At 42.1% G+C, this 25,922-nt stretch overlaps 1 protein-coding gene across 1 annotated transcript in view; it reads left to right on the forward strand.

Moving 5' to 3' along the window:
- Positions 1-1,460: 1,460 nt before the first annotated feature.
- Positions 1,461-25,922, forward strand: part of ALG6 (ALG6 alpha-1,3-glucosyltransferase) — a 50,266-nt gene continuing 25,804 nt past the window's right edge. The window contains 8 exon segments of the mRNA XM_070486463.1: positions 1,461-1,568; positions 2,354-2,460; positions 5,225-5,504; positions 13,679-13,763; positions 20,251-20,340; positions 21,485-21,573; positions 24,011-24,093; positions 24,727-24,791. Of these exon segments, the coding sequence (XP_070342564.1) occupies positions 5,423-5,504; positions 13,679-13,763; positions 20,251-20,340; positions 21,485-21,573; positions 24,011-24,093; positions 24,727-24,791 (494 nt within the window). The 5' untranslated portion in view covers positions 1,461-1,568; positions 2,354-2,460; positions 5,225-5,422.

The following is a 25,922-nucleotide window of genomic DNA, read 5'->3' on the forward strand; positions in this document are numbered from 1 at the left end:
AACACAAGGCATTATCTTTCTCTCTAAGCCAGCTTCTCCTCCAGGCTTCGCTAGATATTTCAGTTTTTCTAGTTCAGACTTGCAACTGTGGGAGCCCTACTTGATTTCTCTCTCCTCTCTTTCACTTCTACACATCTGGTACGTTGCCAACACCTGTACATTCTTCCTCTTGTGCTGATCTCTCTCTTCCACCTGAGTCCAGGCCCTTGTCTAATCATGCATGGACTACTCTAATTTCTACCTCTGCTTCTGATTCATCTTGTTCATTATTTAAATTTTGTCTAGCACTATACTGTACACTTGCTAAAAGTCATTTAATGGCCCCTTACTGATCGTTGAATAAATTCCAAACACCACAGCCTGGTATTCAAGGCTCTCCACAATTATTCCTTTCCAGCTTCATCACCCACCATCTAAAGTGGAGGAAATGTTCTGTACTTCTCAGCTGCCACAATTTTGGCTTGAACCATTTCCTTTGTCTAGAGTCCCACTCCCATCCCCTTGGTTAATGCAAGCCCAGGCTTTCCTTCAAAGCTCAGCTGACTCAGCATCTCCAGATAGTTTCTAGTTCACAGTGACCCCTCTTCTCTGAGCTCCTACAGCGCATAATGCATGCACCAATAATTTGACATTTAGCGTGTGCTCCCTTCTGTTGCTTTCTATCCTTTTATGCATGAAAATGTCTTTCCAATGAGAATTAAATCTTTTGAGGGCAGGGACTTGACCATATTTCTCCATATCTCCCGGGCCGATGGTCTTTTAAACAGAGTAGAACGAAACTTTAGCTCTGGAAATTTACTAGCTCCACCCACACATTGCACAGATAAAGAAACCGAGATCCAAAGGGGTTCAGACCCACTGAGTGGAAAGCCACGGCCACAGCCCGATATTTGCTGACACTTACGGATTATGAGTCAGAGGGTTGGCTTATAGAGAGTGGCAGCATTCAGAAGGGAGAATGCGAGCATCCTCTGAACACAGGAGGGAACGCAGTGAGTTTTGGCAAGTTTGGGGACAGGCAGGAACCACGTAGCGGCTACTGGAGGGCAGGGCTGTCTTCTGCAGCTCCCACAGGCTCCCCGCGCGGCGGGACGTGGTCCAGGACATCTCCTGCACCGCCTGACTGCGCAGCCTCCACCCACTCGTCCTCCCCGCCGGCTCTCCCGCTCCCGGGGCCCGGCCGGAGCAGGACCCACTGCCCGCTGGAGAGGGCGAGCCGGGGCGCGCCCCTGACGGGAATGCGCGCACTAAGCACTGCTCGGGCCCTGGCCCGGCTCCCTGGAAACAGGAGCAGGGGCTTTCCGCCGGCCGGGCCTCACCCGGACGGGGCTCTCGGGTTCCAGCGCCCGCGCCTCGGCCCCGCCCCCGACCGCCAGGTCCCGCCCCCGACCGCCAGGCCCCGCCCAGCAGCCACCGCCTCTCCGCGTCTCTCCCCGCCTCCCTCACGCTCGACGGGCTCGCTTCCGCGCCGGGCGCGCGGGCACGAGGGGCGGAAGCCGCGGGGAGCGCTCCGCCGCGGGGACGAGCGCGCAGGCGCCGCGGCGCATCCAGGCCGGGCGGGAGGTGCGGTAAGAGCGGGACCCGGGCTCCGAGCGTCCGGCGGGGTTGGGGGCGCGCCGGGATCTGCGCGCGGCTGGTGGCCCGGCTCCGCTGCGCTACGCGGGGCGGCGCCCGCGGTCCCCGGGGTCGGGCGGGGCGCGGGGACGCGGCTGCAGCGGCGCTGGCGCCCGGCGCCCGCCCTCCGAGGGCCAGCCCGTGGGGACGGGGAGGACGTGGCCGGAGGGTCCCTCCTCCCGGACGGCTCCCCGGCCGTCGTGCGCTCGCTGGGTGTCGTGCCCACCTGGGGAGTCCTGTGGCACTAAAAGGAACGCCCCCGGCTCCGGGAAGCGGGCGGGAGACTCTTCCTGTGTCCAGATGCGCCCTCAGCGCCAGGCGGGACCCCTCTGCCGCCCCCGGGGCTGCGTCGGGGCGTGGGATGGGTTAGCAAGTCGCTTCACATTGCTTTACCGGTGGAAACGGGAGTAAAGATCCCTTTATACAGTTCCAAGAGAAGCGCTCGGTGAAGAGTGTCACATACAGCGTTAACCACGGAGGACTCACTAACGTTAGGGACCTCGCTGTTCAGGCGCGAGGTCTCCATTCAGCAGATGCTTATGAGCACCTGCTTCCTGTCAGCATCGTCCCACGTGCAGGGAGCAGAGCGAGACTAAGACAGGAGCCCTGCTTGCATGGAGCTTCTGTTCTGGTTGGCCAGTAAACGTAATTTCCTTTTATACTTCTTATTGGAATATAACATATGTACAAGAAAATACTGTACACAAATGGTAAATTGTAACTTGTTGATTTATCATAGAGTAAACCCATCTTTTAACCACCGCTCAAATCGAGAAAGAGAACATTTGCAGCATCTTATACCTGCCTGGAGACCTCTTCCAGCACCACCCCTCTTTCCTCCCCAGGGTAGCCTCTTTCCTGATTTCTAACACCATAGGTTAGTTTTGCCTGTTTGTGTGCCTTTCATAAATGGAACCATGTGATATGTATTCTTTGGTGTCTAGTTTTTTATACTCAAAATTAGATTTGTGAAGTTGTTCCATGTTGTGTGAAAATGTAATTTCTGATAGTGAAAAGAATTAGGAAGAAAATTAAAGAAGGTAATTGTACAGACAGTACGAGGTGGAAACTTTAGTAGAGTGGTCAGGGATGGTCTTCCGGGGGATGACTTGAGATGTCACATGAACCACACAAGGTCAGCCAGTGAGCCGGGTTAAGAGCCTTCCAAGCAGAGCAAGTAGACGTGACTAGGAACTGAGATGTGAATGAAACTGGCAGGTTCCAGGAGGAGAGGGAAGAGCTTGTGGAAAAGTGGGAAGACATGCAGTTGGAGAGGCAGGCAGGGGTCGGCTCACAGAGGGCCTGATGGCTGCGGAGCGTGGATTTTATTCCAGGTGTAGTAGATGTCAGGAGGAGATGGTTTTGATGCCCTTCAGTTTCTAGCATGAGCCTCTTGAGGTTGGGAAGGCCTATCCATTTTACTCATCAAAGAAACCCTACAAAAGTGGCAATACTGGGCAGCTGTTGGGAATTGGGAAACGTTAACATGCTGGGAGCCCAAATCTTTTGTATTGTCAGGATTTATATTAATGCACACACATAATGTGCTTCCAGAATCAGATTGAGAAGACTCTTTAGAAATTAGTCATCTGTTCCACACTCTAAAAATATTCTTCTCAAGTGGTTGCTCAGCTTCTGTTTGAACCTTTTCAAGAGGAACTCCTTTCTCAGGAGGATTCTCGTTTCATTTTTGGGCAGCTCAATTGTTAGAAAAGCTCTCCTAACATTTAATCAGAACACTGTAACGTTGGTCATCAGTTCCGTGTCCATACAGGGCTCACAGTTACCACCTGTTATCTGCTGCCTCGTTTTCAGTACTCACCCAGTTGACTTTGGCTGGTTTGTTTTTTCACATTTAAGTGTAGAACTTTGAATTTATTTGAATTTATCCCTGTCATGGTTTCTGGAGTTACATCTGGTCCATCGTGGATGTTGTCCATACCTTTCTGGGTGTGATTGTTTCATCTGTCCGCCAGCTGACCTTCCACCACTGTGCTCTGAGCAGACCTGACAGCATGGTGTTAGTGAAGCATTATGTTCTTTTCAAGTTCATTACGGTAATTAAGTGTTATTGGTAGTCTTATTTTTGTTACTTAAGGTTCCTGGGGAAGTACCTAAATATGAGTCACTGGAGCTGTGGATAATTGATTTAACTTGGTCATATTAGTGATTTAAAGTTCCAAGATAGAATATTAGTTAAGCTATATTTTTAAATTCAGGAATTAGCATTTGTAAAATCAATTTTATTTATCTTTTAAATGAGACATCACTTTTTTTTTAAGATTGGCACCTGAGCTAACCTCTCTTACCAATCTTCTTTTCTTCTTTTTTTCTTCTTCTCCTCAAAGTCCCCCAGTACATAGCTGAGTATTCTAGTTGTGGGTCCTTCTGGTTCTGCTGTGTGGGACGCCGCCTCAGCATGGCTTGATGAGCGGTGCTAGGTCTGCACTTAGGATCCGAACCGCAAACCCTGGGCCACTGAAGCAGAGCGCACAAACTTAACTACTGGAACTTAACCACTTGGCCATTGGGCTGGCCCCAGGAAAATCAATTTTAAACATGATGTCTCAGCAGAAAATAGAGTGCTGTATGCAATTCTGTAATATATAGTGCAGAATGTTGATCCTCCTCTTTTTTTTGCTGAGGAAGACTGGCCCTGAGCTAACATCGGTGCCCATCTTCCTCCACTTTATATGTGGGACGCCTACCACAGGATGGCTTGACAAGTCGTCTGTAGGGCCACACCGGGGGTCTGAACCAGCGAACCCTGGGCTGCCGAAGCAGAACCTGGGAACCTTAACGGCTGCAACACCAGCCCAGCCCATCCTTTGCTATTTTTAAGTAAGAAAATATTTTGCCTGGTAGGTAGAATGCACCAGTTTTTCCCTAAATTTTTCAGTTGATTTGTTAATTGTATTTTTCTGAATATATTTAAATTAAAGTATATCCTGTGGTTAAAATGGTCTGCCATTTTTCAAAGCTTTTTACTTTTAAACCCCCCAACCCAAGGAAAAAAGTGCAAAGAATGTAAGCAGTTAATTGCGTTTTACTGCTTTTGTATTTTTTCTTAAGAGTTGGGGCTATTATTGATTCTTGCAAAGGTTTTGTTAGATGGAAAGTTGGTGTGGTTACTACAAGTATGTTTTGGAAGAGAAGAAGTAAAAATCAAAATTACATAAATGACTTTAGTGGAAGTCTAAATAGATAAAATTCCTCTTTCTCTCTGTACCAAAGGTGAGTCCTCCTCCGTTTACCTTTGTGGTCTCATGTCTGCCTGTAGGTGACGGTGCCCTGGATGGGATCGACTGTTCTATCTACAGATCCCTGTGATTTTTGTCTTCACTCAGAAATACTCTCCTGTAAGAGCAGATCCTTATCTTTAGATAGGCTGAGTCCATTTAACAGGGAGAGCTGCCTTTTGAGGGATATTTCCCAACTAGAGCACTAGGGAATAAGAAGTTTGAAACTACCCCCTTTCCTCCGTGTCCGCCCTTGTGTGTCCTCTCCGTCCCCCCACCCACCCACGTTCTCCACCTACTTGGTTTAATGGCTTTCTTGTTATAGGTACTCTGCTCAGCTAAATCTCAGTATCTTTTTTTTTCCCCTCCAGGCTACTTCTTCATAGACATAAAAAAAAAATCAATATTTAACTGTTTGGAAACGAAGCATCACTTGAAATCCTCTCCAACTCCTAACGCCAAAGAATTGATAACATTCCTCTGATCAAGAAAAGAAGTGACTGACTGCGTGTTAAAAGTATTGTGGCATTGGTCCTGTTTTTCTCCCTCCCTAAATTTGAAGAAGAAATATGGAGAAATGGTACTTGATGACAGCTGTGGTCTTACTAGGACTAACAGTACGGTGGACAGTTTCTCTTAATTCTTACTCAGGTAACGCATTTTTACTGTTTAAAAGATAGGTAAATATTTCCTTGAATAGGTTTCTTTTTGGGGGGTGGGTGGGTAATAGTTTACAGTTTTCTGACCCGGACAGAGAAGAATTTTAGGCTTTATGGGTGTGGTCAAGAAAATACATTTAAACGTCTAATTCTGATAAAAAGAATTTGTTAAGAGCTAACTAGAAGCGTGGGCTTTGTGATCTACGAACACAGAAATGTATTCCAACTGGCAAGATGACAAATTACAGAGAGAAGTGAGCTGGTACTTCAAGGGGGGAGTGAATCAGGAGGCTTTTTTTGTTTAGGGTGGAGAAGGCATGATACTCGTTTGAAGGAAAGAGACCAGTGGAGGGTAAGGTTGGGAAGGATGTTTTTTTCTTATATATTTTATATTTTGGGGGTTTTTTTTCTTATGTGTTCTGTATTCTGGAAGCTGGCCTTTGTCCAAGTTGCAAATATCTCCTCCCAGTTTATGGCTTATCTTTTCACATCTTTTGATGAACGGGAGTTTTTGATGTTAAAATAATGAAATTTATCAGTCTTTTTCCTTCACAGTTTGTGCTTTTTGCGTCTTTAAGAAATCCTTCCGTATTCCTACTTGACAAAGATATTTTCCTAAAATTTCCTTCTAAAAGTTTTAAGATTTGTCTTTCCTATTTAGGTTGTTATCTTCTCACAGTTGAGTTTTGTGCATAGCATGTGAGATGAGGATCCCAAACAGTTTTTTTCACGCGGATAAGCCATTGTTTCAGCCAATTACTGAGAGTCCATCCTCGCCGGCTGATCCACATTGCCAGTCCTGTCTGTGTTAGGATGCGCGGGTCAGCTCCGACTCTCCGTCCTGATCGCTTGGTTCAATGCTGCCGTGTCTTCTTACCATTTTCCATCAAGTCTTGATTTGTTGTGAGGCTGGTTCTCCCCCCTGATCGTTCCGCTGCTGGAGTGTCTTAGCTATTCAGGGCTTTGCTCTTTCTTACTGCGGGAGGCAGGACTTCTCATATAGCCCCAGAGATGTCCCCTCCTAACCCCAAGCCCTGTGGAAAGGATGCGCTCTGGGCGGCGTGGGCCGTGCCCGGTGGTGTGGCCTGCTTGACCTTACCGTGCCGTGTGCTTGACCTTACCGTGGGAGACTGCGCTGGGCGGGTCAGCTGTCCGTGCGAGATCGCCTGAGCCCTTACAGCAGAGGACTCTCCAGCTGGCCACAGAGGGGCCCCGCGAGGTGCAGGGCGTGAGGACCTGCTCTGTGGCTGGCCTTAGGGTGGAGGGGCCGTGAGAAGGAAGACGGGCAGCCTCTAGTCGCGGAGCAGGCCTGCTGACAGTCAGCAAGGGAATGGGGGACCTCTGGGCAACCTCGGCTTGCAGCCGAGAGGAACCAAATCGCGCCAATAGCCTGAACGAGTGTGGCAGTGGGTTCTTGCCCCGGGCCTCCAGTGAGAGTCTAGGCTGGCGGACACCTTCATTTGGCCTTGTGTGACCCTGAGCAGAGAACCGAGGTAAGTTCACCCAGACCTCTGACCTACAGAACTGGGGGTTATAAAAGAATATTGTAATAATTGTTATGCAGCCGTAGAAAGGTAATACAAACATATATGGCTTTTTAAAAAATCAGATTGTCGCAGTCCGGTGAAAAACCCTGTTGGGATTTTGATTGGGATTACATTCTTCTACACTGTTCGTTAATTTGGGGGAACTGGCAGTCGTTACCATAGCAGGGCTTCTCATTCACTAAGATTCTATGTTTCTCCATTTATTTGTCTTCTGTAATGTCTTTCAACAAAATTTTGTAATTTTCTACATAGAAGTCTTACACATCTTTACTTACTTAGATGTATTCCTAGGTATCATTTTTTTCCCCTCACTATTGTAGATGGTATCTTTTTTTTTATCTTTTTTCGTTGTTGAGTTCATCATAGTTTACATCAATGTGAGATTTCAGTTGTCCATTACTTCTTGACCGTCACCACGTAAGTGCTCCCCTTCACCCCCTGTGCCCACTCCCCACCCCCCTTCCCCTGGTAACCACTGAACTGTTTTCTTTGTCCCAGTACTTGTTTATATTCCACATATGAGTGAAATCATCTGGTGTTTGTCTTTCTCAGACTGGCTTATTGTGCTTAGCATAATTCCCTCCAGGTCCTTCCATGTTATTGCAAATGGGATGAATTTGTCTTTTTTATGGCTGAGTAGTATTCCATTGTGTGTGTATATATATATATATATATATATATATATATATACACCACATCTTCTTTCTCCATTCATCAGTCAATGGGCACTTGGGTTGCTTCTATGTCTTGGCTATTGTGAATAGTGCTGCAGTGAACATAGGGGTGCATATGTTACTTTGGATTGTTGATTTCAAGTTGTTTGGGTAGATACCCAGTAGTGAGATAGCTGGGTCATATGGTATTTCTGTTTTTAGTCTTTTGAGGAATCTCCAGACTGTTTTCCATAGCGGCTGCACCAGTTTGCATTCCCATCAGCAGTGTATGAGGGTTCCCTTCTCTCCACACCCTCTCCATTTGGTATTTTTAGTCTTAGTGATTACAGCTATTCTAACAGGTGTAAGGTGGTATCTTAGTGTCATTTTGATTTGCATTTCCCTGATGATTAGTGATGTTGAACATCTTTTCATGTGTTTATTTGCCATCTGTATATCTTCTTTGGAAAAATGTTCTGTAGATGGTATCTTTTAAAAAATTTCTCAGTATTTGTTTCTAGGGTATAAAAATGTGGTTGACTTTTTATATTTGGCAACCTTTCTAAACTTTTCTAATTCTTATAATTTATCTGAAGCATCTTTTGGATTTTCTGTGTAAAAAAACAATCTGTGCATGATGAGTTTTATTTCTTCCTTTTTACCACTTACACTTTTTAGTTCTTTTTTATGTCTTTTTATTGCTAGGACCTTACTACAGTGTTGAATGTAGGTAGTGATTCAGGCATCCGTATCTTGCTCCTAATTTTAGTGGGTGCTTTTAATTCACCATCGAGTATGTTTTGTTCTTTCTAGTCTTGAACCAACCTTGCATTCCTGGAATATTCCTGAATAACTCGTTTGTGATATATTGTCTTTTTTTTGTAAGTGTATTATTAAATTTTGCTGATATTTTATTTACAATTTTAGCATCTATGCCCACAAATGACATTGGTCCACAATTTTACTTCCTTAAAATATTTGTCAGTTTTATCAAGGTTATGCTAGTTGCATAAAATGAATTAGGGAGTATATCCTCTTTTCCTAAAATCTAAAATAGTATGTAAGATTGGAATTGTTTGTTCTTTAAATGCTTGGTAGAACTTGCTAGTAAAACTATTTGGGCCTGGAATTTTCTTTGTGGAAAAATATTTAATTAGGGATTTAATTTCTTTAATGGTTATAGGACCATTTGGGGTTTCTATTTCTTCTTGAATTATTTTATAATTTATATTTTTCTAAGAATTTGCCCGTTTCACCTGAGTTTTAAAATGTATTGGCATAAGATTATTCATAATGTTTTCTTACCTTTTATATCTCTGCTATATTACTGCTAATGGTTCTTTTTCATTTTTTATATAGTTTATGTTGTTTCATTTTTTTTTTTTTGAGGAAGATTAGCCCTGAGCTAACATCTGCCACCAATCCTCCTCTTTTTGCTGAGGAAGACTGGCCCTGAGCTAACATCTGTGTCCATCTTCCTCTACTTTACATGTGGGATGCCTACCACAGCATGGCGTGCCAAGCAGTGCCATGTCCACACCCAGGATCCGAACCGGCCAACCCTGGGCTGCTGAAGCAGAACATGCGCACTTAAACACTGTGCCACTGGGCTGGCCCCTGTTGTTTCGTTTTTTAAACACCAGTCCTATTAGAGGTTTATTAATTGTATCATTATTTTCAAAGAACGAATTTGAGCTTTGCTCATCCTCTGAGTAGGATGTTTGGGTTTGGTTTTTTGTTTGTTGCTTAGTCAATGTTTTAGCTCATTAAGTTTTGGTTTCTCTTATTTCTTTTTTCTCCCCAAAGCCCCAGCACATAGTTGTATATCCTAGTTGTAGGTCATTCTAGTTCTTCTGTGTGGGACGCTGCCACAGTGTGGCCTGATGAGCAGTGTGCAGGTCCACACCCAGGATCCGAACAGGCAAACCCTGGGCCGCTGAAGCCGAGCGCGCGAGCCTAACCATTATGACACCAGCCAGCCCCCTCTCTTCTTTTCTAATACAGTCATTCAAACTGTACATTTCCTTTCAAGTAATATTTTCCACTTTCTATTGTGATTATGCTTTGACTCATTAGTTATTTGGAAGTATATTTTTAAAATTTTAAATATTTAGGCTTACATATATTACTTGTTCTGACATTTCTTTCCTAACATCTGAATTTACTCAGTTTCTTCCCTCATCTGGAAAATAGGACTCCTGCTGCTTGTTTTAAACCTTGCTCTTAAGTTGTCCCATAAGCAAGTCAACAGACAACATTACTTTTGGATTATTGTGTGTATAAGAGAAGTACTGTTATTGCACAGTAGTAGAATATTTGTATGTCTCTCTTGTGGTGCTTATGTATTTTTGTCATTTTTCAGATGAGAAAAATAAAAATGCTAAACACTAAGGAAAATAGTGATTCTGTCAGAGTTCTCAGCTCCATCATAAGAATAAGAATATAACATTTAGCTTTCACATGTGAAGAGCTTCTGTATCATGGGAGGCTGGGAAAATTAATGAAAAAGCATAACATCTGTGATTCTGCTGAGACCTTTTTCCTTTTATTAATTAAAATGCTTTTTTTGGTTATAATTTTTTTAACATGCTTATTTTAGTTTGCTTTTTGTTTATCTTGTTTTAAGATTGTAATTAGGAAGTGCTGGTGTGAGGAAGCTCCAGTGAGCTTGCTTAGAATTAATCCATTATTTCTTCTTTGGAAATGCACATATTGTGTAGACAAACTACTTATGTATTGTAATTTAAATTTTTCTGAAATTTATACCCCTTACATATTTACATATACCCCTTACATAAGTGCTGCTATGTAGTTTTTACAGACCTAAAAATACTCAATAAATATTGCTTGTTGCTTTCAGACCAACCATGGGGAGGAGACAAATTCTGATTTTAGTACTGTTTATCATAATTTGTAGAGATTCAGAATTCCTCATTCCTGTATTCCTCCTTGGATATACTCGATCCAAAGTGTTACCACTGTTTTTAGAGCAAATAGCAATACTTGAACTAATTTTAATAATCTATTTTTTCAAAACTATTGGCTGTTTAGGAGGAGAAAGTCATAGAGAATCCTTTTATGCAACCTGTCAATCATTGTTACTGCGTTCTATTTGATTGGTTATTGTCTCTCAGCCTACCCATTCCTATTTGTATTGTTTCTTCTTACTCACCAGGAACATATAAAAGGGATTTTATTCTGGAAAATGTTAGCTAAATTCTCTTCTCTTAGAATGTTCAAAATTTGAATGTAAAGGCAATTAGTCTATATTATTGTCAAAGAAACTACTTTAAAAAAAAATTCTAACAATTTTGAGTAGCTCAGCAATTAATGAAATGAACACTTAATTGGTGCTTAAGCCCATTTTCCTGAGAATGAGACAAAATTGAAGCTTCGTGAATACACATTAGTGTGTTTTCTGTCTGCGATTCTGCACCTGCTGTAACTGGGTTTGTGGGTTAATTGCAGTGGGAGGAGCCCGTTTGCCCTTCCCGGTGAGGCTCCCACAGGTGCAGTGGGGCTGTCCTTCTGGGTTGCTTTAAGGGCACTTTAGCAGTTTAAAAAACTTAAGTACTAATTTCATAGCCAGTGTCAGCTGAATTTATTGAAGTAGGTCAGACTCTGGATAGAAACTTGTTTCTCAACCCTAAGGAGAGTCATTATCCGTTCTTCTATTTGTTAGAGAATGGTAGTAAATTCTTCCGCTTGACCACGAGTCTAGAGCAATTCAGAAAATCTAGATAGTGGGATGTTGTCAGGTACAGGAAATTACTTAAGATCCTCTCTGACTTTTATTATCCCAGTGGAGGAAAAACAAACAAATAAAAACAAAAGAAAAAATAAAAATCAGCTCCTTTCCCCCCATAGACGGTGGTTGTATTCCTAAAAACAGAAACACACACACACACCCACCTGTAAAATACACACGCACAAGTGCATTAGCTCACTGGGGAATCATGTTCCTTTTTTTTTTATCGTAGGTTATTCTTCTCCTGTTCAGTTAATTAAGCACGTTTTTAATGAAAGTATGTACTATATGCTTAGCAACATGCTTCCTTTGAACTCTAGAAAAATCACATTCTCTGCCATAGAAACTAAAATTCTTATTTGGGTGGCAATTAGGAAATAGTATAGTCAATGACAAAGTATGTGATCTTGAAAATCTAAGTATTATGAGAAGTCAGTAATTAATGATCAGCATGTTTTCAATTTATAAGGGAAGGTTTCATGGGGAATTTGGAATTTCAGACGATTCTTCTGGGTCGGATATGAGTTGATAGAAGGGATGTGTGAATAGGGAGGAAGCAGTATGAACAGAGGCTTGGAATTTCAGTGTCCGACAGTAACTTCAAGATGGTTTTGGGCAAGAAGCAATACACGGGCATCGTGTTAAAGTATCCTTGGCGTCATTAGTGGGTCTGCCATCACAAATCGCTGAATGATGCACAGCCAGAAAGTGGAAAACCAGAGACTCAAAAATTCAAATGTTTTAAACTTAAAATCCTTGCTGTATCACACTGATTCCACCAACATCCTTGCTGTGTCATTGTACACTGAGAATCTACGAGGGGCCCTTACATCCTGAGAGTACAGAAATGGACAGGATACGGTCCTTTCTGAGAGAGACAGCGGTGTGTGTACGTGTGCCTGTGCTGTGGGGAATTCCTGTGATAGTCACTCAGAGGGCACATGCTTTGGACACGTGACCTGCCTTTCCCATTATTATCTCATAGTGGGAGTATCTCTGTGGGCGGAGATGCTAGCATTTAGAGAATATTGGTAGAATATAGCCAGTAAGTGCAAAAAAATCTACCTAATGTAGTGTTCCACAGCTGGAGAAAATCTGGGTTGGATTTCAGTGAGCAATGATCTCTCCTTCTCCAATGTGACACACCTTCCCAATGGATTAATGCATATATTTGACTACCCGGGATTTTCCTTTGCTGACTGAAAAACCTTTAGCTGCTCTGGATCTCTTTGGGCCGCCTCACAATTTTGTAGTCAGTTGCTAGTTAAGCTGTGGGTATTTACCAAATGGGATTACCTTTATATCATTTTAGATGACGTAGGGTGAATAACCTACTTAAGCGAGTAGTGAGGCCATGCGGAGTGGGAGCTAAGAGCGTGGACTGTGGAGCATCTGCCTGCGTTCCCATCTGGCTCTGCTGCGCGTCACCTGCGTGACCGTGGCCTCCGTTTTTCCAGCTGCAGAGTGGGGATGATGATAATCCCCACTTCTTTGTTGTATTTGGCACCCGGGAGGCACCATCAATTGTTAGTTACTAAAGATCCGTTATTCCGTGTTTGCAACTTTGAAATTAAAGACAGTTTCTGTATCACTCATTTGACAGCAAAGCCTGACGTAACTAACGTCTTTGTAACACAGTCTGTTTTTGGTGCTATGCTTGACCTCAAGTTATTTATATTTAGTTTGTAAAAGCCATTTGTGAAATACAGATATTTGTTATTAATACTGTTTGATGACACTTACTGGACGGTGTAGTGGACAGTCTTTCTCGTGAAGTAAAAGAAAACTTGAATATGTTAGCATGAGTGTTATCAGTGACTTAATTAATAACTAATTAGCATTATAGCTAGTTAAGGTGAACAATATTTATTGAATGTTTACTGTGTGCCAGGGACTGTACTGGGCGTTTTATGTCCATTCTCTTCCTATTCCACTAGTCCCCTAGGTGGGTAGTATTGATCCTGTTTGTAATGTGCTGAGGCTCAAGGCCACGCACACTCAGTGAGCTAACGTGCTAGGAGTCGGACCTCATCTCGCTGACGTTTTTGGTAACTTCTGTGCTCTTTGCCTTCACCTACACTACCTCTATAATATAGAAATTTTTCATAAGGAAATAAATTATAACATTGTATATAAGACTAATAATATTATAACATAGTAAGTAATAAAAATATACTAAAGTCTATTGTTGTTTTGCTCTTTTTACCTTTCATCTTAGGTGCTGGAAAACCGCCTATGTTTGGTGATTATGAAGCTCAGAGACACTGGCAAGAAATTACTTTTAACTTACCCATCAAACAATGGTATGGATAATTTTAACTCGATTTTATTGTTTATCATAGTTGTTATAGATTAATTACTTGAAGATACTTAAAAGGAAAGTATGTTCTTTTCTTCATCTTGAGCATTCTCATCTTCCTGCATGCTGATGTCACATACATTACCTTGCGTATTGTAGGCCTGTTTTGACGTTGCATACTCCTGAAAGTTACCTCTGTACTCGGTTACTGCGGGAACGTGGACTGAGCTAGAACTCTGAGGAGAGAACACTGTATTCCTTAGAAGCTCCTCGGGACATAAACCGTGGAAGTTCATGAGCTAAAAATATTTCTTCTGGAGGTTTCGCGGAGTTTCTCTCTTAGAACGGATGAGCTGTAAAAGAGCAGTGGCCTAGACGGGAGGAGTGTGGGTGTTAGAGTCAGCCCGCCTGCGTTCAGACCTGGCCCTCCCTGTTTACTAGCAGGGGGACCCGTGGCGCATTATGTAACTTTCTGCGCCACAGTTTGATCACTTGCAGAGTGGACATGATAGAAGACGTATTTCACTGGGTTATTGTGAGGATTGAATGAAATCATGCACATGGAGCCCTTAGACCAGGGCCTGCGATGTCGTGAGCTCTCGGTAAGTGTGAGCTGTGGTTATATCTTCACAGAAATCCACGCCTGTGGCATTTTTATTGAACATATTCTGATAACAACTGGTGATATTATTTATTGACTTACTGGATGCCTAGTGGATTATTTTACTAGAGGCTGGCTATGCAAACCGTTCATATTGTCTAATTGTTTTCATATAACTCCTTTATGATCGAGTTCACGCAAGAACTTCATATTGAACCTTCTCTTAAGAGGGTACCCTAGTCATAGTTCGCAGTGTTTAAAACAGGTCAGGTAAATATTTGGCACTGTTCTTTAGTGTTCTCTTTTGAGTATCTTTCAGATCCTCAGACATCGATTTAACCAGCGAGTATCACTGTTCAGATCATTAGTACATTCTTAATGTTTTTCTCTTGCTTGATTGGTAAAATAGGGTCATACTTGCTGAGGCAAAACAGACCACTGCTTTGGAACTTTGTAATTCTTTTCTATTCTTTTGTAAATATTACATGGATTAGATAATTGTATTCTTGGCTGTTCTTTGATAAGTAGTTCTCAACAAAGACTTTAACACAAAATTAGACATAGTATTTAGTATTGAAAGATTAGAGAAAATTGATAACTTGGATTAATGCCAGGAGGGGAAAGCACTGATTCCGAGCGTGGGGTGGGATAGAGTCTTTTTTTTTTTTTTTTGAGGAAGATTAGCCTTGAACTAACTGCTGCCAATCCTCCTCTTTTTGCTGAGGAAAACTGGCCCTGAGCTAACATCCATGCCCATCTTCCTCTACTTTATATGTGGGATGCCTACCACAGCATGGCTTGCCAAGTGGTGCCATGTCCACACCTGGGATCCAAACCAGTGAACCCTGGGCCGCCGAAGTGGAACCTGTGAACTTAACTGCTGTGCCACCGGGCCAGCCCCAATATAGTCTTAATCCGGTAGGGCATGGGCCATTCTAACACTGACCTGCCTCAGCTTTCAGCTCTGGGCCAGTGGTCTCCTAGTTTGGCCCAGATAATTAAGAGGTGACTATATGTATTCATGCAATCTTTTTTCTTTATTAAAAGCCAGAAATGGATAACTCGGAGAATAATCGTATGATTAGGTTTTGACTATGGTCCGTGAGCCTTTAAAAATTATGAAATGCCTGAGGTCATCTTGGTGGCAAATTTCGTAGTGTTGAAATCTTTATCAAGGGTTATACAGCCTGAGAATCCTGAAGGGTCGGCTCAGAGACAGAGGCGTAGAGTACAGAGAAATAGGATTTATCGTCATTGATCATGCACCACTTCAGAAAGTTCATAAGAAACTTAAGAAATATGTTTTACTATAGTAAATGTCAGAAAATTTCTCTTTATGAGTGGATGGACTAGAAGAATCAAAAATGTGTGTCTGGTGATTGTAAGAGAAACAGATCTGTTTCTGATTCGCGTTTCAAGGGTGTGATTTCTTTTTCCCCCTAGTTTGAGCTTCACTTTATGTGATGTATGATTCATAATGGCCATCATTGAAAGTGATATATCACAGCGGCACAGTTTATATAGTAGAAAATATATACTCGGGACAGGTCCGCCATTATCAACAGTGGATATAAATCTATATGGGAAATAACATTTCTAATATTTTGAATTTTTTGGCTAATTTTATCAAATCTGATTAGTTTGCCATTATTACCTAGTAATGTGGCTGAGGAATGATTTATTTATTTATTTGTTTTTGGTGAGGAAGATTTGCCCTGAGGTAATAACCGCCACCAATCCTACTCTTTTCACTGAAGACGATTGGCCCTGAGCTAACATCCATGCCCATCTTCCTCTACTTTATATGTGAGACACCTGCCACAGCATGGCTTGATGAGCAGTGCGTAGTTCCACGCCTGGGAGCCAAACACGCGAATCCCGGGCTGCCGAAGCGGAGTGAGCAAACGTAACCACTATGCCACTGGGCCAGCCCTGGAATGATTTATTTTTTTTAACTTCAATTTTCCAAGAGTCTTTCTGTCTTCATCTAGAAAGTTGGCTATCATGTAAATAGTCAAAGCTCTTTCAAATGACATAGTTGTCTAAAATATGCAATCAGGATCCATCAGGTTAACTTTAAAAAACGTCAGTTTTATAATTCTAAATTAGAAGAAAACGTTTATTCTGTTTCAATATGGATAGTTGTAAGTAATAGGAATATTGAACTTTTTTCTTTAATTTTATAATGAATTTTATAGTGAAAATTCCTTATGTGTGAAATCAGGAGCACTTTTGGCATCAAGCACTAAAAAACCTGAGTATTAGTAGCTTAAGCAATAAAATAATTTAATTCTCTCAAGAAGTAGTTCTTTGCAGGGCTGGTAAAGTGGCTCAGTGACAGCAGTCGCGGACTCGGCGTTTTCCATCTTTCTTCCCTTTCTTTCTTTCTTCTTGGCATGTTGGCTTTTGACCCCACACTCAGTAGATGGCGGCCAGGGCTACAAGCATGGTAACTTTGTACAACTGTGTTCAAGGCAGGAATAATAGATTACCTTCTTTTTACCTCTCTTTTTGCTGAGGAGCAAACTCTTTCCCACCCTTAAAGCAGTCATTCGTAAAAAGAAACGCCTGGCTCCATGCAGGCCTGGTTTCTGTCCACGGCTAGGGGATGGGTCCGCCTACCCTGAGCGTGCGGCGTTCTAAACCAAATCACAGCTTTGTAAGGTCAAGAGGCATTGTGGGAATGGCTGTTTATTTCAGCGTTCTCTATGATGAGAAACCAGGAGTACGTTCTCTTTCTCTTGGTAGGTTAAGAGAATGATTAAATAAAGTATATTTCCCTGTGCACATGTGTGTGTATTTTTTCTAGGTAGATTCCTAGAAGTGGAATCTCTAAAGTAGCCAGTTTTAATGGATAACAGCACCAGAATATGTCTTCCCACATACCCCTACCAACACTCTAACACCACACTTTAAAAATTTCCATTTCCTTGAATACTTGTGACGTTGAGCATCTTTTAATATGTTTACTGATCATCATATTTCTTCTTAGAATTGTGTATTCATGTTTCCCCCATGTTTCTAATGGATTGCTGATCTTTTTTGTAATGCTTTGTATGATTTTTAAATAAACAGTTATGTTAATTTTTTATGCTGTGTGACAGATGAGCACAAATGGTAATTGTTACACGCACATTTATCATGGCACAGTTTCTTTAGGTCGGAAGTCCAGGTGAGCTTAGCTTGATACTATGCTAAGGGTCTTAGGAGGCTACAGTTCCATAGTAGCTGCGGCTGTAGTCTTATCAGTGGCCCAGCTGGGGAAGGATCCATTCCACGTTCCCTTGGGTTGCTGGCAGAATCAGTTTCCTCGCATCTACAAGAATAAGGGCCTCAGCTTCTTGTTGGAAGCTACTCTTAGCTCCTAGAGTCCACTTGAAGTTTCCTGCCACGTGGCTTCTCCGATGTGGCCGCTGACTGAGACGTGACAGCTTGCTTCTGCAAAGTCAGTGATGGGGGCCTCTCTAGCACACTTGCTAGCGAGGTGGAATCTTACGCACACGTGAAACAAGCACGAGAGTGACATCCTGTCACCATTGTCATATCCTGTTGGTTACAAGCAGGTCACAGGTTTTGCCCACACACAAGGGAGGGGATTGTACACACTCAGGGGCACACACATCAGAGGATGGGTTCAAGGGGATGACCTTAGGGTCTGTCTGCTACAACAGTATTCTACATTTTAATCATTTATCTTGTGTGTATGTATAAAAGAAATATCTTCTTCCTTTGAAGATATTTCTTCAAAGAAATATCTTCTCTTTGAATTTTTCTTATGGTGTCTTTTTTCATAGAAAAATTTTACATTTTCATGTGCACAAGTTCTCTGAACTATTTAAACTTTTCTGTAAATTTGAAACTATTTCAAGCAAAAATACCCATGACTCTAGATTGTATGTTAAAAAAATTACGTTTTGGAGTTAATGATCACACTCTTGAATATAATTTCATAATTTGTGTGGCAGCCAAATTTTTTCTGACAAGACGTCTCCTGAGGTCACATGGGGGTTTAATGGGAAAATCCATTTCACTGCTACTTATACAACTTTTTAGGTAGATCCAAAATACGTCAAGCAGGAGAATTAGCTTGTTGCTTTGTTTCCACTGGCAGGTTTTGAAGCTTTACTGGAAAGGCTTTTCAGCTATCTTCCATGAATTTCTCTCTTCTTATTTATGCATTTCCGTAAGAACAGGGCCGCAGTGGTTGGCCCCAGCGTTCTTCCCGATCTAAGCAGTGGCTTTGTTGTTGGCATACATCTGTGCAAGCTTGCAGCTTACTGTCAGCCCCTCTTTCACTTATCTCCACTGGATCTCAAGGTTGAAGTAAATGAAGTATAGCTTTTGCCTTATAAGAAGCTGAAAGCCAAATCATTTTGGTCAAAATATGATTCTTGACTTACTCGATAGTTTTCCCTTGCTGTATCCAACCCAATAGCTTTGTGGCTAATAACCAAATAGAATTAGTGTTGTGCACTTACCTTGTGGCAGGTGGTGACTTATCTGCTTTACGTGTTTAACTCAATCCCTCAACAACTCTGTGAGATAGCTGCAATCAGACTTTATGCTGATGCACCCTGTAGTAACGTGAATTTGGAAATAACACAGTTGTCACCTATCTTCAGGCAACCCTGTCTAGAGAAGTGGGTCCTCTGGTCTCCACTGTTGGCCTGGTCCAGTTTCCCAGATTCCAGCTGTCCGAAGCGGCTCCAGCTAACTTGCAGATGCTTGGACTCACTGCTTCGTGGCTTCAAGTCCCAGCCAGATATGGGATCCAGGATTGTTCACATGGGTGTTGCTGCTGGAGTGGACGACTGCCAACAGATGCCACCCTACTGGAGTACCCTATGCCCAGAGCTCTTGGCTGTCCGCCATGGCTCGGTCACTTTATTAATCCCCATACAACCTACATGTTATGTGACTGACACTATGTAGACCTTCTCAAGATGAATAATGGATTATTTAATGGGATCAGGATGAATGCTAACGTAAGAAAGATTTTTTAATCCCAAAGTAAGAGATTGTGATGCTGAGAAATTGTGACCCATTCAAGACCCCCTCTGAACAATGGTTATTTGTGAATTTGGTCTCCATATGATAAATTCTTCTTACGACTGAGAAAATAAATTGCATAGACGAAGCTGCGTAGTTATAAAGGGTGTGATTGAGAAATCTGTCTATGTAACTGTAACTTTTGTTTCTTGAGTCATAATAATTATATACAGATCCTTCCCGTTCTGGCCAACTGGAGGGACCTGTTAATCTGTGAATGTTAGAGCCAGTGTTTTTCCTTAATTCAGAGAATCTTGCGTATAATAGACTCTCATTGTGTGTTGGTCGAATTATTTTCAGATAAAGTCTTACTGAAAGTCTACTTGTTTCATGAAGTATTTCACTTTCTATAAACCAAATCTTTGTGAGTTCTCCGATACTCAGTATTTACTTTTTTAAGTTGTGATTTCATGCTGTTTCTCTGATGTGTTAGACTGTCGGAAGCAGATTGTCTTTTTGTTGCATGTTTTCTTTTGTGTGAGTCTTAGTCATCGATTAAGTCTGCTGATAGAGTGACAGCTAGTTCCGGTTTGCCTGGGACAGCCTGGGGTCCACTGTTATGGCTTATTTATTAATAGCTTCCTTTTTCACCCTCAGGAGTACTTGGTTTAGACAGTAAATGATTTGGTCACTCTACTCAATAACAACTTTTAATTGTGAGTTCACAAAAATTTTTAGAAGGGGAAAAGACAAAAAAGTGTAGCTGAATTTTTTTTTTTTTTACCTTGTAGAACATATTTTTTCATTTTAATTAAATTAAATGAGACGAGATGTTAACTGTAACTGTAAGTCTGTTCTTGAATATTGGTTAATGGAATGGTGCTTTTTTCTTTTTTTTCAGGTATTTTAACAGCAGTGATAACAATTTACAGTACTGGGGACTGGATTACCCACCTCTCACAGCTTATCACAGCCTTTTATGTGCATATGTGTAAGTTTTTCTTCCTTAATGCGACTCTAAATGTCTGTGCCCTTAGCAGATGTAGTGGGTGACAGTGTGATCTGGCTTCGAGTAGAGCAGACCATCTGTAACTACTGTTGTCTTATGAAACTTTGTGACGCACTGTGCCTAACAGTCAGGCGGCCAGAGGTCAGCTGTCAGAGTCTGAGCATTGCTGTAAGTTCTTCGGAGGACAGGCTAGAAGGAAATGCAAAGTCTAGCTTTGTTCTGAAGCAGAGATGTTACCAGTCCTGCATGGACCACTGAGAAATAGATCAGGTGTGGGTAGTTGTGCACAGAAAGCTTCTTTCTGGAATGGCCCAAAGTAAACGAAAATTGTAGGTCCAAATGGTACTCTGACTAACCGGTCAAGTTAGAAACTAGAATTACTGGATTTAAGCTCAGGGTTGGGATTCCTTCTGCTTTGACAGGAATGGGATGGTTTATGGAGATGTGGGGCTTCTGCTGGGTGGGGACCCGGCTCTGCTCTGTGGGGTCCTCCATCTCAGACCTGAAGTGTGTCCACGGAAATTTGAGGGACTTCTTCACAGAATCTTCTGAACTCATCTTATTTGTTTTACTACTTCATATTTTGTAAAATTTAACTTCCTGGATTAAAAATAAGTCCCCAGATTTCACGATGATCAATTATCCTTTGCAGTGTTCAGGGTAACGCAGTATGATTAAAAACTTATTTTATCTTCACCAATTAGGTTTAGTTTTATGCAATGATATATGATTAACAGCTATTTATTGTAGCTGATTGTTGTAATAACTGAAATGATTATAAATTATAAAACTTGATCCTCTGGTCAATAGTGGCATATTGCTCTTTACAAAGTATGTTTAATAAAAGAAATGGGACACATCAGATTGTTTTTACCTGGAAGAATTGTGAAGGTAGGGATTTTAGTGACACGTTCCACAGTTTTGTTGGAAGATGAGCAAGGCAGACCCAGTTTTATAGCTCAAGACAGTGTCACATGATTAAATAAAAAGAGTCAAACTTAAGCCTTGCCTCTGTCGCTTTGTAAGAGCAGTGGCCACTTCTCAGAATAGCCTCAGGTGTCCTCAGATGTCCTCATTGCTGAGAGGATGAGGAATAAAGTGCGTGTACATGTGCTCTGGTTCGCAGGGCCCAGTTTATCAATCCAGACTGGATTGCTCTCCATTCGTCCCGTGGCTACGAGAGTCAGGCGCATAAGCTCTTCATGCGCGCCACAGGTAAAGAGCAATGGGTATCGAGTGTGAAATTTGATTTCTAAAAAAATTTTGGACAAACTGATACAAGGTTCTATTATTTCCTTACTGACTTTTAAAATTTTGTAACTATAGGGGCTGGCCTGGTAGCGTGGTGGTTGAGTTTGTGCGCTCTGCTTTGGTGGCCCAGGGTTTGCGGGTTTGGATCCTTGCATAGACCTACAAACCGCTCATCAAGCCATGCTGTGGCAGCATCCCACATACAAAATAGAGGAAGATGGGCACAGATGTTAGCTCAGGGACAATCGTCCTTAAGCAAAAAGATGAGGATTGGCAACAGATGTTAGCTCAGGGCCAATCTTCCTCACCAAAAGAAAAAATTGTGTAACTATACATATGCATGTATATGTGCAATAAATGACCAAATGGATATGGAAGCTAAAAGCAGAAGAGCAGAGACTAATGTGCTGGGTGGTTTGTGTCTATTATTATCCCACTTAATAACTAAACACCCAAATGAGGTAAAGACTATTTTACCCTAATCTTAAGCCGAGGAAACTGAGGCACAGTTAAGTGAGGTTAATAGCCCTCCAGGGGTCAGATAGCTATAAATTGAAGTTTTAGTTGTTCAGGCTGTTGCTTTAATATCCAAATTCCAAATCCTTTTCTCCTGTTTCTTAAAGTAAACCTTGCAGTTGTATCTCATACACTGTTGCTGAGTTAAATGCACTCATGGGTCGCCTAGCGATGGGGATGCGTTCTGAGAAAAGCAGTGTTAGGTGATTTCGTCATTGTGTGAGCATCACAGGGTGCACTTACACGCACCCAGATGCCACAGCCTCCTGCACACCCAGGCTGTACGGTACTAATCTGTGGGACCACCGTTGTCTGTGTGGCCCCTCTTTGACCAAATGTCATCATGCGGCATATGGCTAATCCACTCAACAAACGTTTATTGAGCATTTATTGTGTGCTGTTCTGAGTTGAAAGTAATACGCTTAGATTTCTTTGAAGCTTTGCATGACAGACTGTAGTGCTGGCCCGGGCCTTTTCCTTAATTAGTCTAAGATTGGTCAGCGTTCTCTTTACTGTTCGTCTGCTCACAGAATCTCAGGCGCAGCTTCTCTGTCTTCCTCTCTTTTCCTCTGACATTCTGTCCCCTCTCCCCCAGCGCTTTCATCCTCTGAACTGCACACTTGCCACGTGGTCCTTTTGCTTCTGAGCCAACCCGTGTATCTGCAGGGAACTCACAACCTTTACAGACAGTCTGCTCTGTGTTCAGGGAGCCCCAGGCATTAACAACTTCCTTCTTACGTTGACCCTCAACTCGTCATTTCAGCTTGTGTTTTCTTGGGCCACATGGAACACGTCTGATCCTTTACACCCAACACTGTACAGACATTTGAAGTCACCTCTTCTCCGGGGTACGCATTCTTAGATCTGTTAGCTGTTTCTTAGAAGACCCGTGTGTTGAATGTGTTTATGGCTTTGAGGCCTCTGGTTATGGTCCTTTGAATATGTTCTACTTTGTCAGTGTCATCTTAACTGTGGCACCTGGAGCTGAAAATAGGTTGCATGCATCTGACACTGACTGTTTACTATCATTTACCTTATTCTGGACGCTATATTTAGTACAAGAAAAAACAGGCTCTTTGGATAGCTATGTTGAAGAATGTCATGCATTTGTTTTCCTTTGTTCCAAAAGGACTGGACATTCAGAATTATGAATCACTTTTTTTTTTTTTTTTTTTTACTTTTTTCAGTTTCCTCCTCACATGGGCCCCTCAAGCTCTTTCTTTTGTCGTTGTTGGTTTGTTTGCCCTTTCTTTTGCGAGGAAGATTGGCTCTGAGCTAACATCTGTGCTAGTCTTCCCCTAATGTTTTGTATGTGGGATGCCACCACAGCATGGCTTGACCAGCAGTGTGTAGGTCTGCATCAGGATCCAAACCCATGAACCCTGGGCCGCCAAAGCAGAGTGAACGAACTTAACCATTATGCCACTAGGCCAGCCCCTCTCAAGCTCTTTATATACATTAATTAGGAAAATTTAATGTATTTTCTATAAATACTAACATTTAAAAAAGATTCTCCTATGCATCGCCACATTCGAGGTATTCTTCACACCAGAAAATCAGGAGTATACAGGTATTGAGGGAAAAAGTGTTGTCTTCCTTGCTTTGAGTATTCTTAATTTTCAAGTGTGAGTCAGAGCAGAGAGAGGATTAATTTGGGAACATGTAATTGGCGTAATGTGTGGCTTTGTTAGAGAAAATTGAAAGAGGCTTTGTGGCACCGAATCAGTTGAACTTAGGCGCAGGGCAAGGGAGCGGAAGGGCTTGTCCAGAGCGGGTGGGAGCCGCGGTCCTAGGATGCCCCTCACGGTTGGAGGGCGGGAGGCAGTTAGTGGGGTATTGTAGATCACGATGGACTCATGCTAAAAATCGTTTGCTTGTGTTTCAGTGTTAATTGCTGACTTGCTGATTTACATACCTGCAGTGGTTCTGCACTGTTGTTGTTTAAAAGAAATCTCAACCAAGAAAAAGGTGAGTTTTAAAGCAAACCCGGCATTTTACCTCTGAAACACTTTATTAGCGTAACTATGAAAACAAAGCTTAAGGAAGCCTGCTTTTGGGAGGAGATAAGAGGAAACAGTATATCTTTTGTCAATTTATTTTCATTTAGAAAACATCAACTGATCTGAGAGTAATTGTTTTAATGCTCGACTCTAGTAATAAGATGCCCTGAGTTTCACAAGTTAAGTGCTGCTGAATTTGTTGCTTTCTTGGTAAATCGGACTTCGAGTGGGCTTGTGAGAATGGCTAAACTGAAAGGCGTTTTGCAAAGTTGCTGTATGTTCTCGTGTTCACAGTTAACGAGTATTCTTTTTGGTCATTTTATATGGGTTAATCATTAGATTAACTTCTCTGATTTGTATATCTAAAAGCATTTTCTCTGACAAATACCTTTCAGTGATTTTTTCCCTTTTTACTGAAGTATCCTTTGTCACCTCCTTGAAAACTTTAGTGTTTAAAGAGTTGTTTTGTAAAAATGGGATCTTCATGTAAACAGAAGGTAAGAGGGGAGCGTTTGCTGCTGGGTTGAATGGAACTGCACCTTGACCCTGTGTGATGCAAGGAACAGATTACTCTCTCATTTCACAATATTTTTCTTTACAGATTGCTAATGCGTTATGCATATTGCTGTATCCAGGCCTCATTCTTATCGACTATGGACATTTTCAGTATCCTTTACTACTTGAGAAATGAAGTCAGATGCGTATGATGAAGTCGAGGCCCAATCTGTGTAACGTTGTCCTCCACTAATGTCTTTCCAGCATGTCTGTGCGAGGTTTTCCTGTGGTTGTGTGTGGCTGTAGTTGTCCACTGCTGTGGCTTTATCATATTCCATGGCGTGGACACGCATAATTCTATTACTGACAGGCGTTTGGGTGGTTCCCAGGTTTTGGCTCTGATGAATATGCTGCTGTGAACATTCTTGTAAATATCGCTTTGTACACCTAGAAATACATTGCTTATGAGTGGAATTGCTGAGTTAAAGGTGTGGCCTTGTTTAACTGTAGATCTTCTCAGATGGTTTTGAGCATGATGCCCCAGTTAACACCCCATCTGCAATGGTGTGACAGGGCCAAGTGCCCGTCTTCACCAGTGGTCAGTCATTTTCACTGTAACCAGTCTGGTCAATTTGTAGTGGTATCTCCTCCGTGGCTTGAATCAAATTCTTGAAGATTTTGGGATTATGTCGTTTTGTAGGGATACATTTATTATTCTTTTTAATTTTATTGAGATCATAATAGTTTATGGCATTGTGAAATTTCAGTTGTACATTAGTATTTGTCAGTTACCATATAACTGTGCCCCTTTACCTCTTATGCCCACCCCCACGCCCCTGCCCTCTGGTAGCCACTAATCTGTTCTCTTTGTCCGTGTGTTTATCTTCCACATATGAGTGAAATCATATGGTATTTTTTTCTCTCTGTCTGGCTTATTTTGCTTAACATTATACCCTCAGGGTCCATCCATGTTGTTGCAAATGAGATGATTTTGTCTTTTCTGGCTGAGTGGTACTCCATTGTGTATAGACCACATCTTCTTTACCCAGTCCTCAGTCGATGGGCACTTGGGCTGCTTCTGTGTCTTGGGTACTGTGAATAGTGCTGCGATGAACATAGGGGTGTGTACGTCTCTTTGAACTGTTGATTTCAAGTTCTTTGGACAAATACTCAGTAGTGGGATAACTGGGTCATATGTTATTTCTATTTTTAATATTTTGAGAAATCTCCATACTGTTTTCCATAGTGGCTGCACCAGTTTGCATTCCCACCAGCAGTGTCTGAGGGTTCCCTTTTCTCCAC

This window comes from Equus asinus, chromosome 16 (genome assembly GCF_041296235.1).
Source record: "Equus asinus isolate D_3611 breed Donkey chromosome 16, EquAss-T2T_v2, whole genome shotgun sequence".
Lineage (NCBI taxonomy): Eukaryota > Metazoa > Chordata > Mammalia > Perissodactyla > Equidae > Equus > Equus asinus.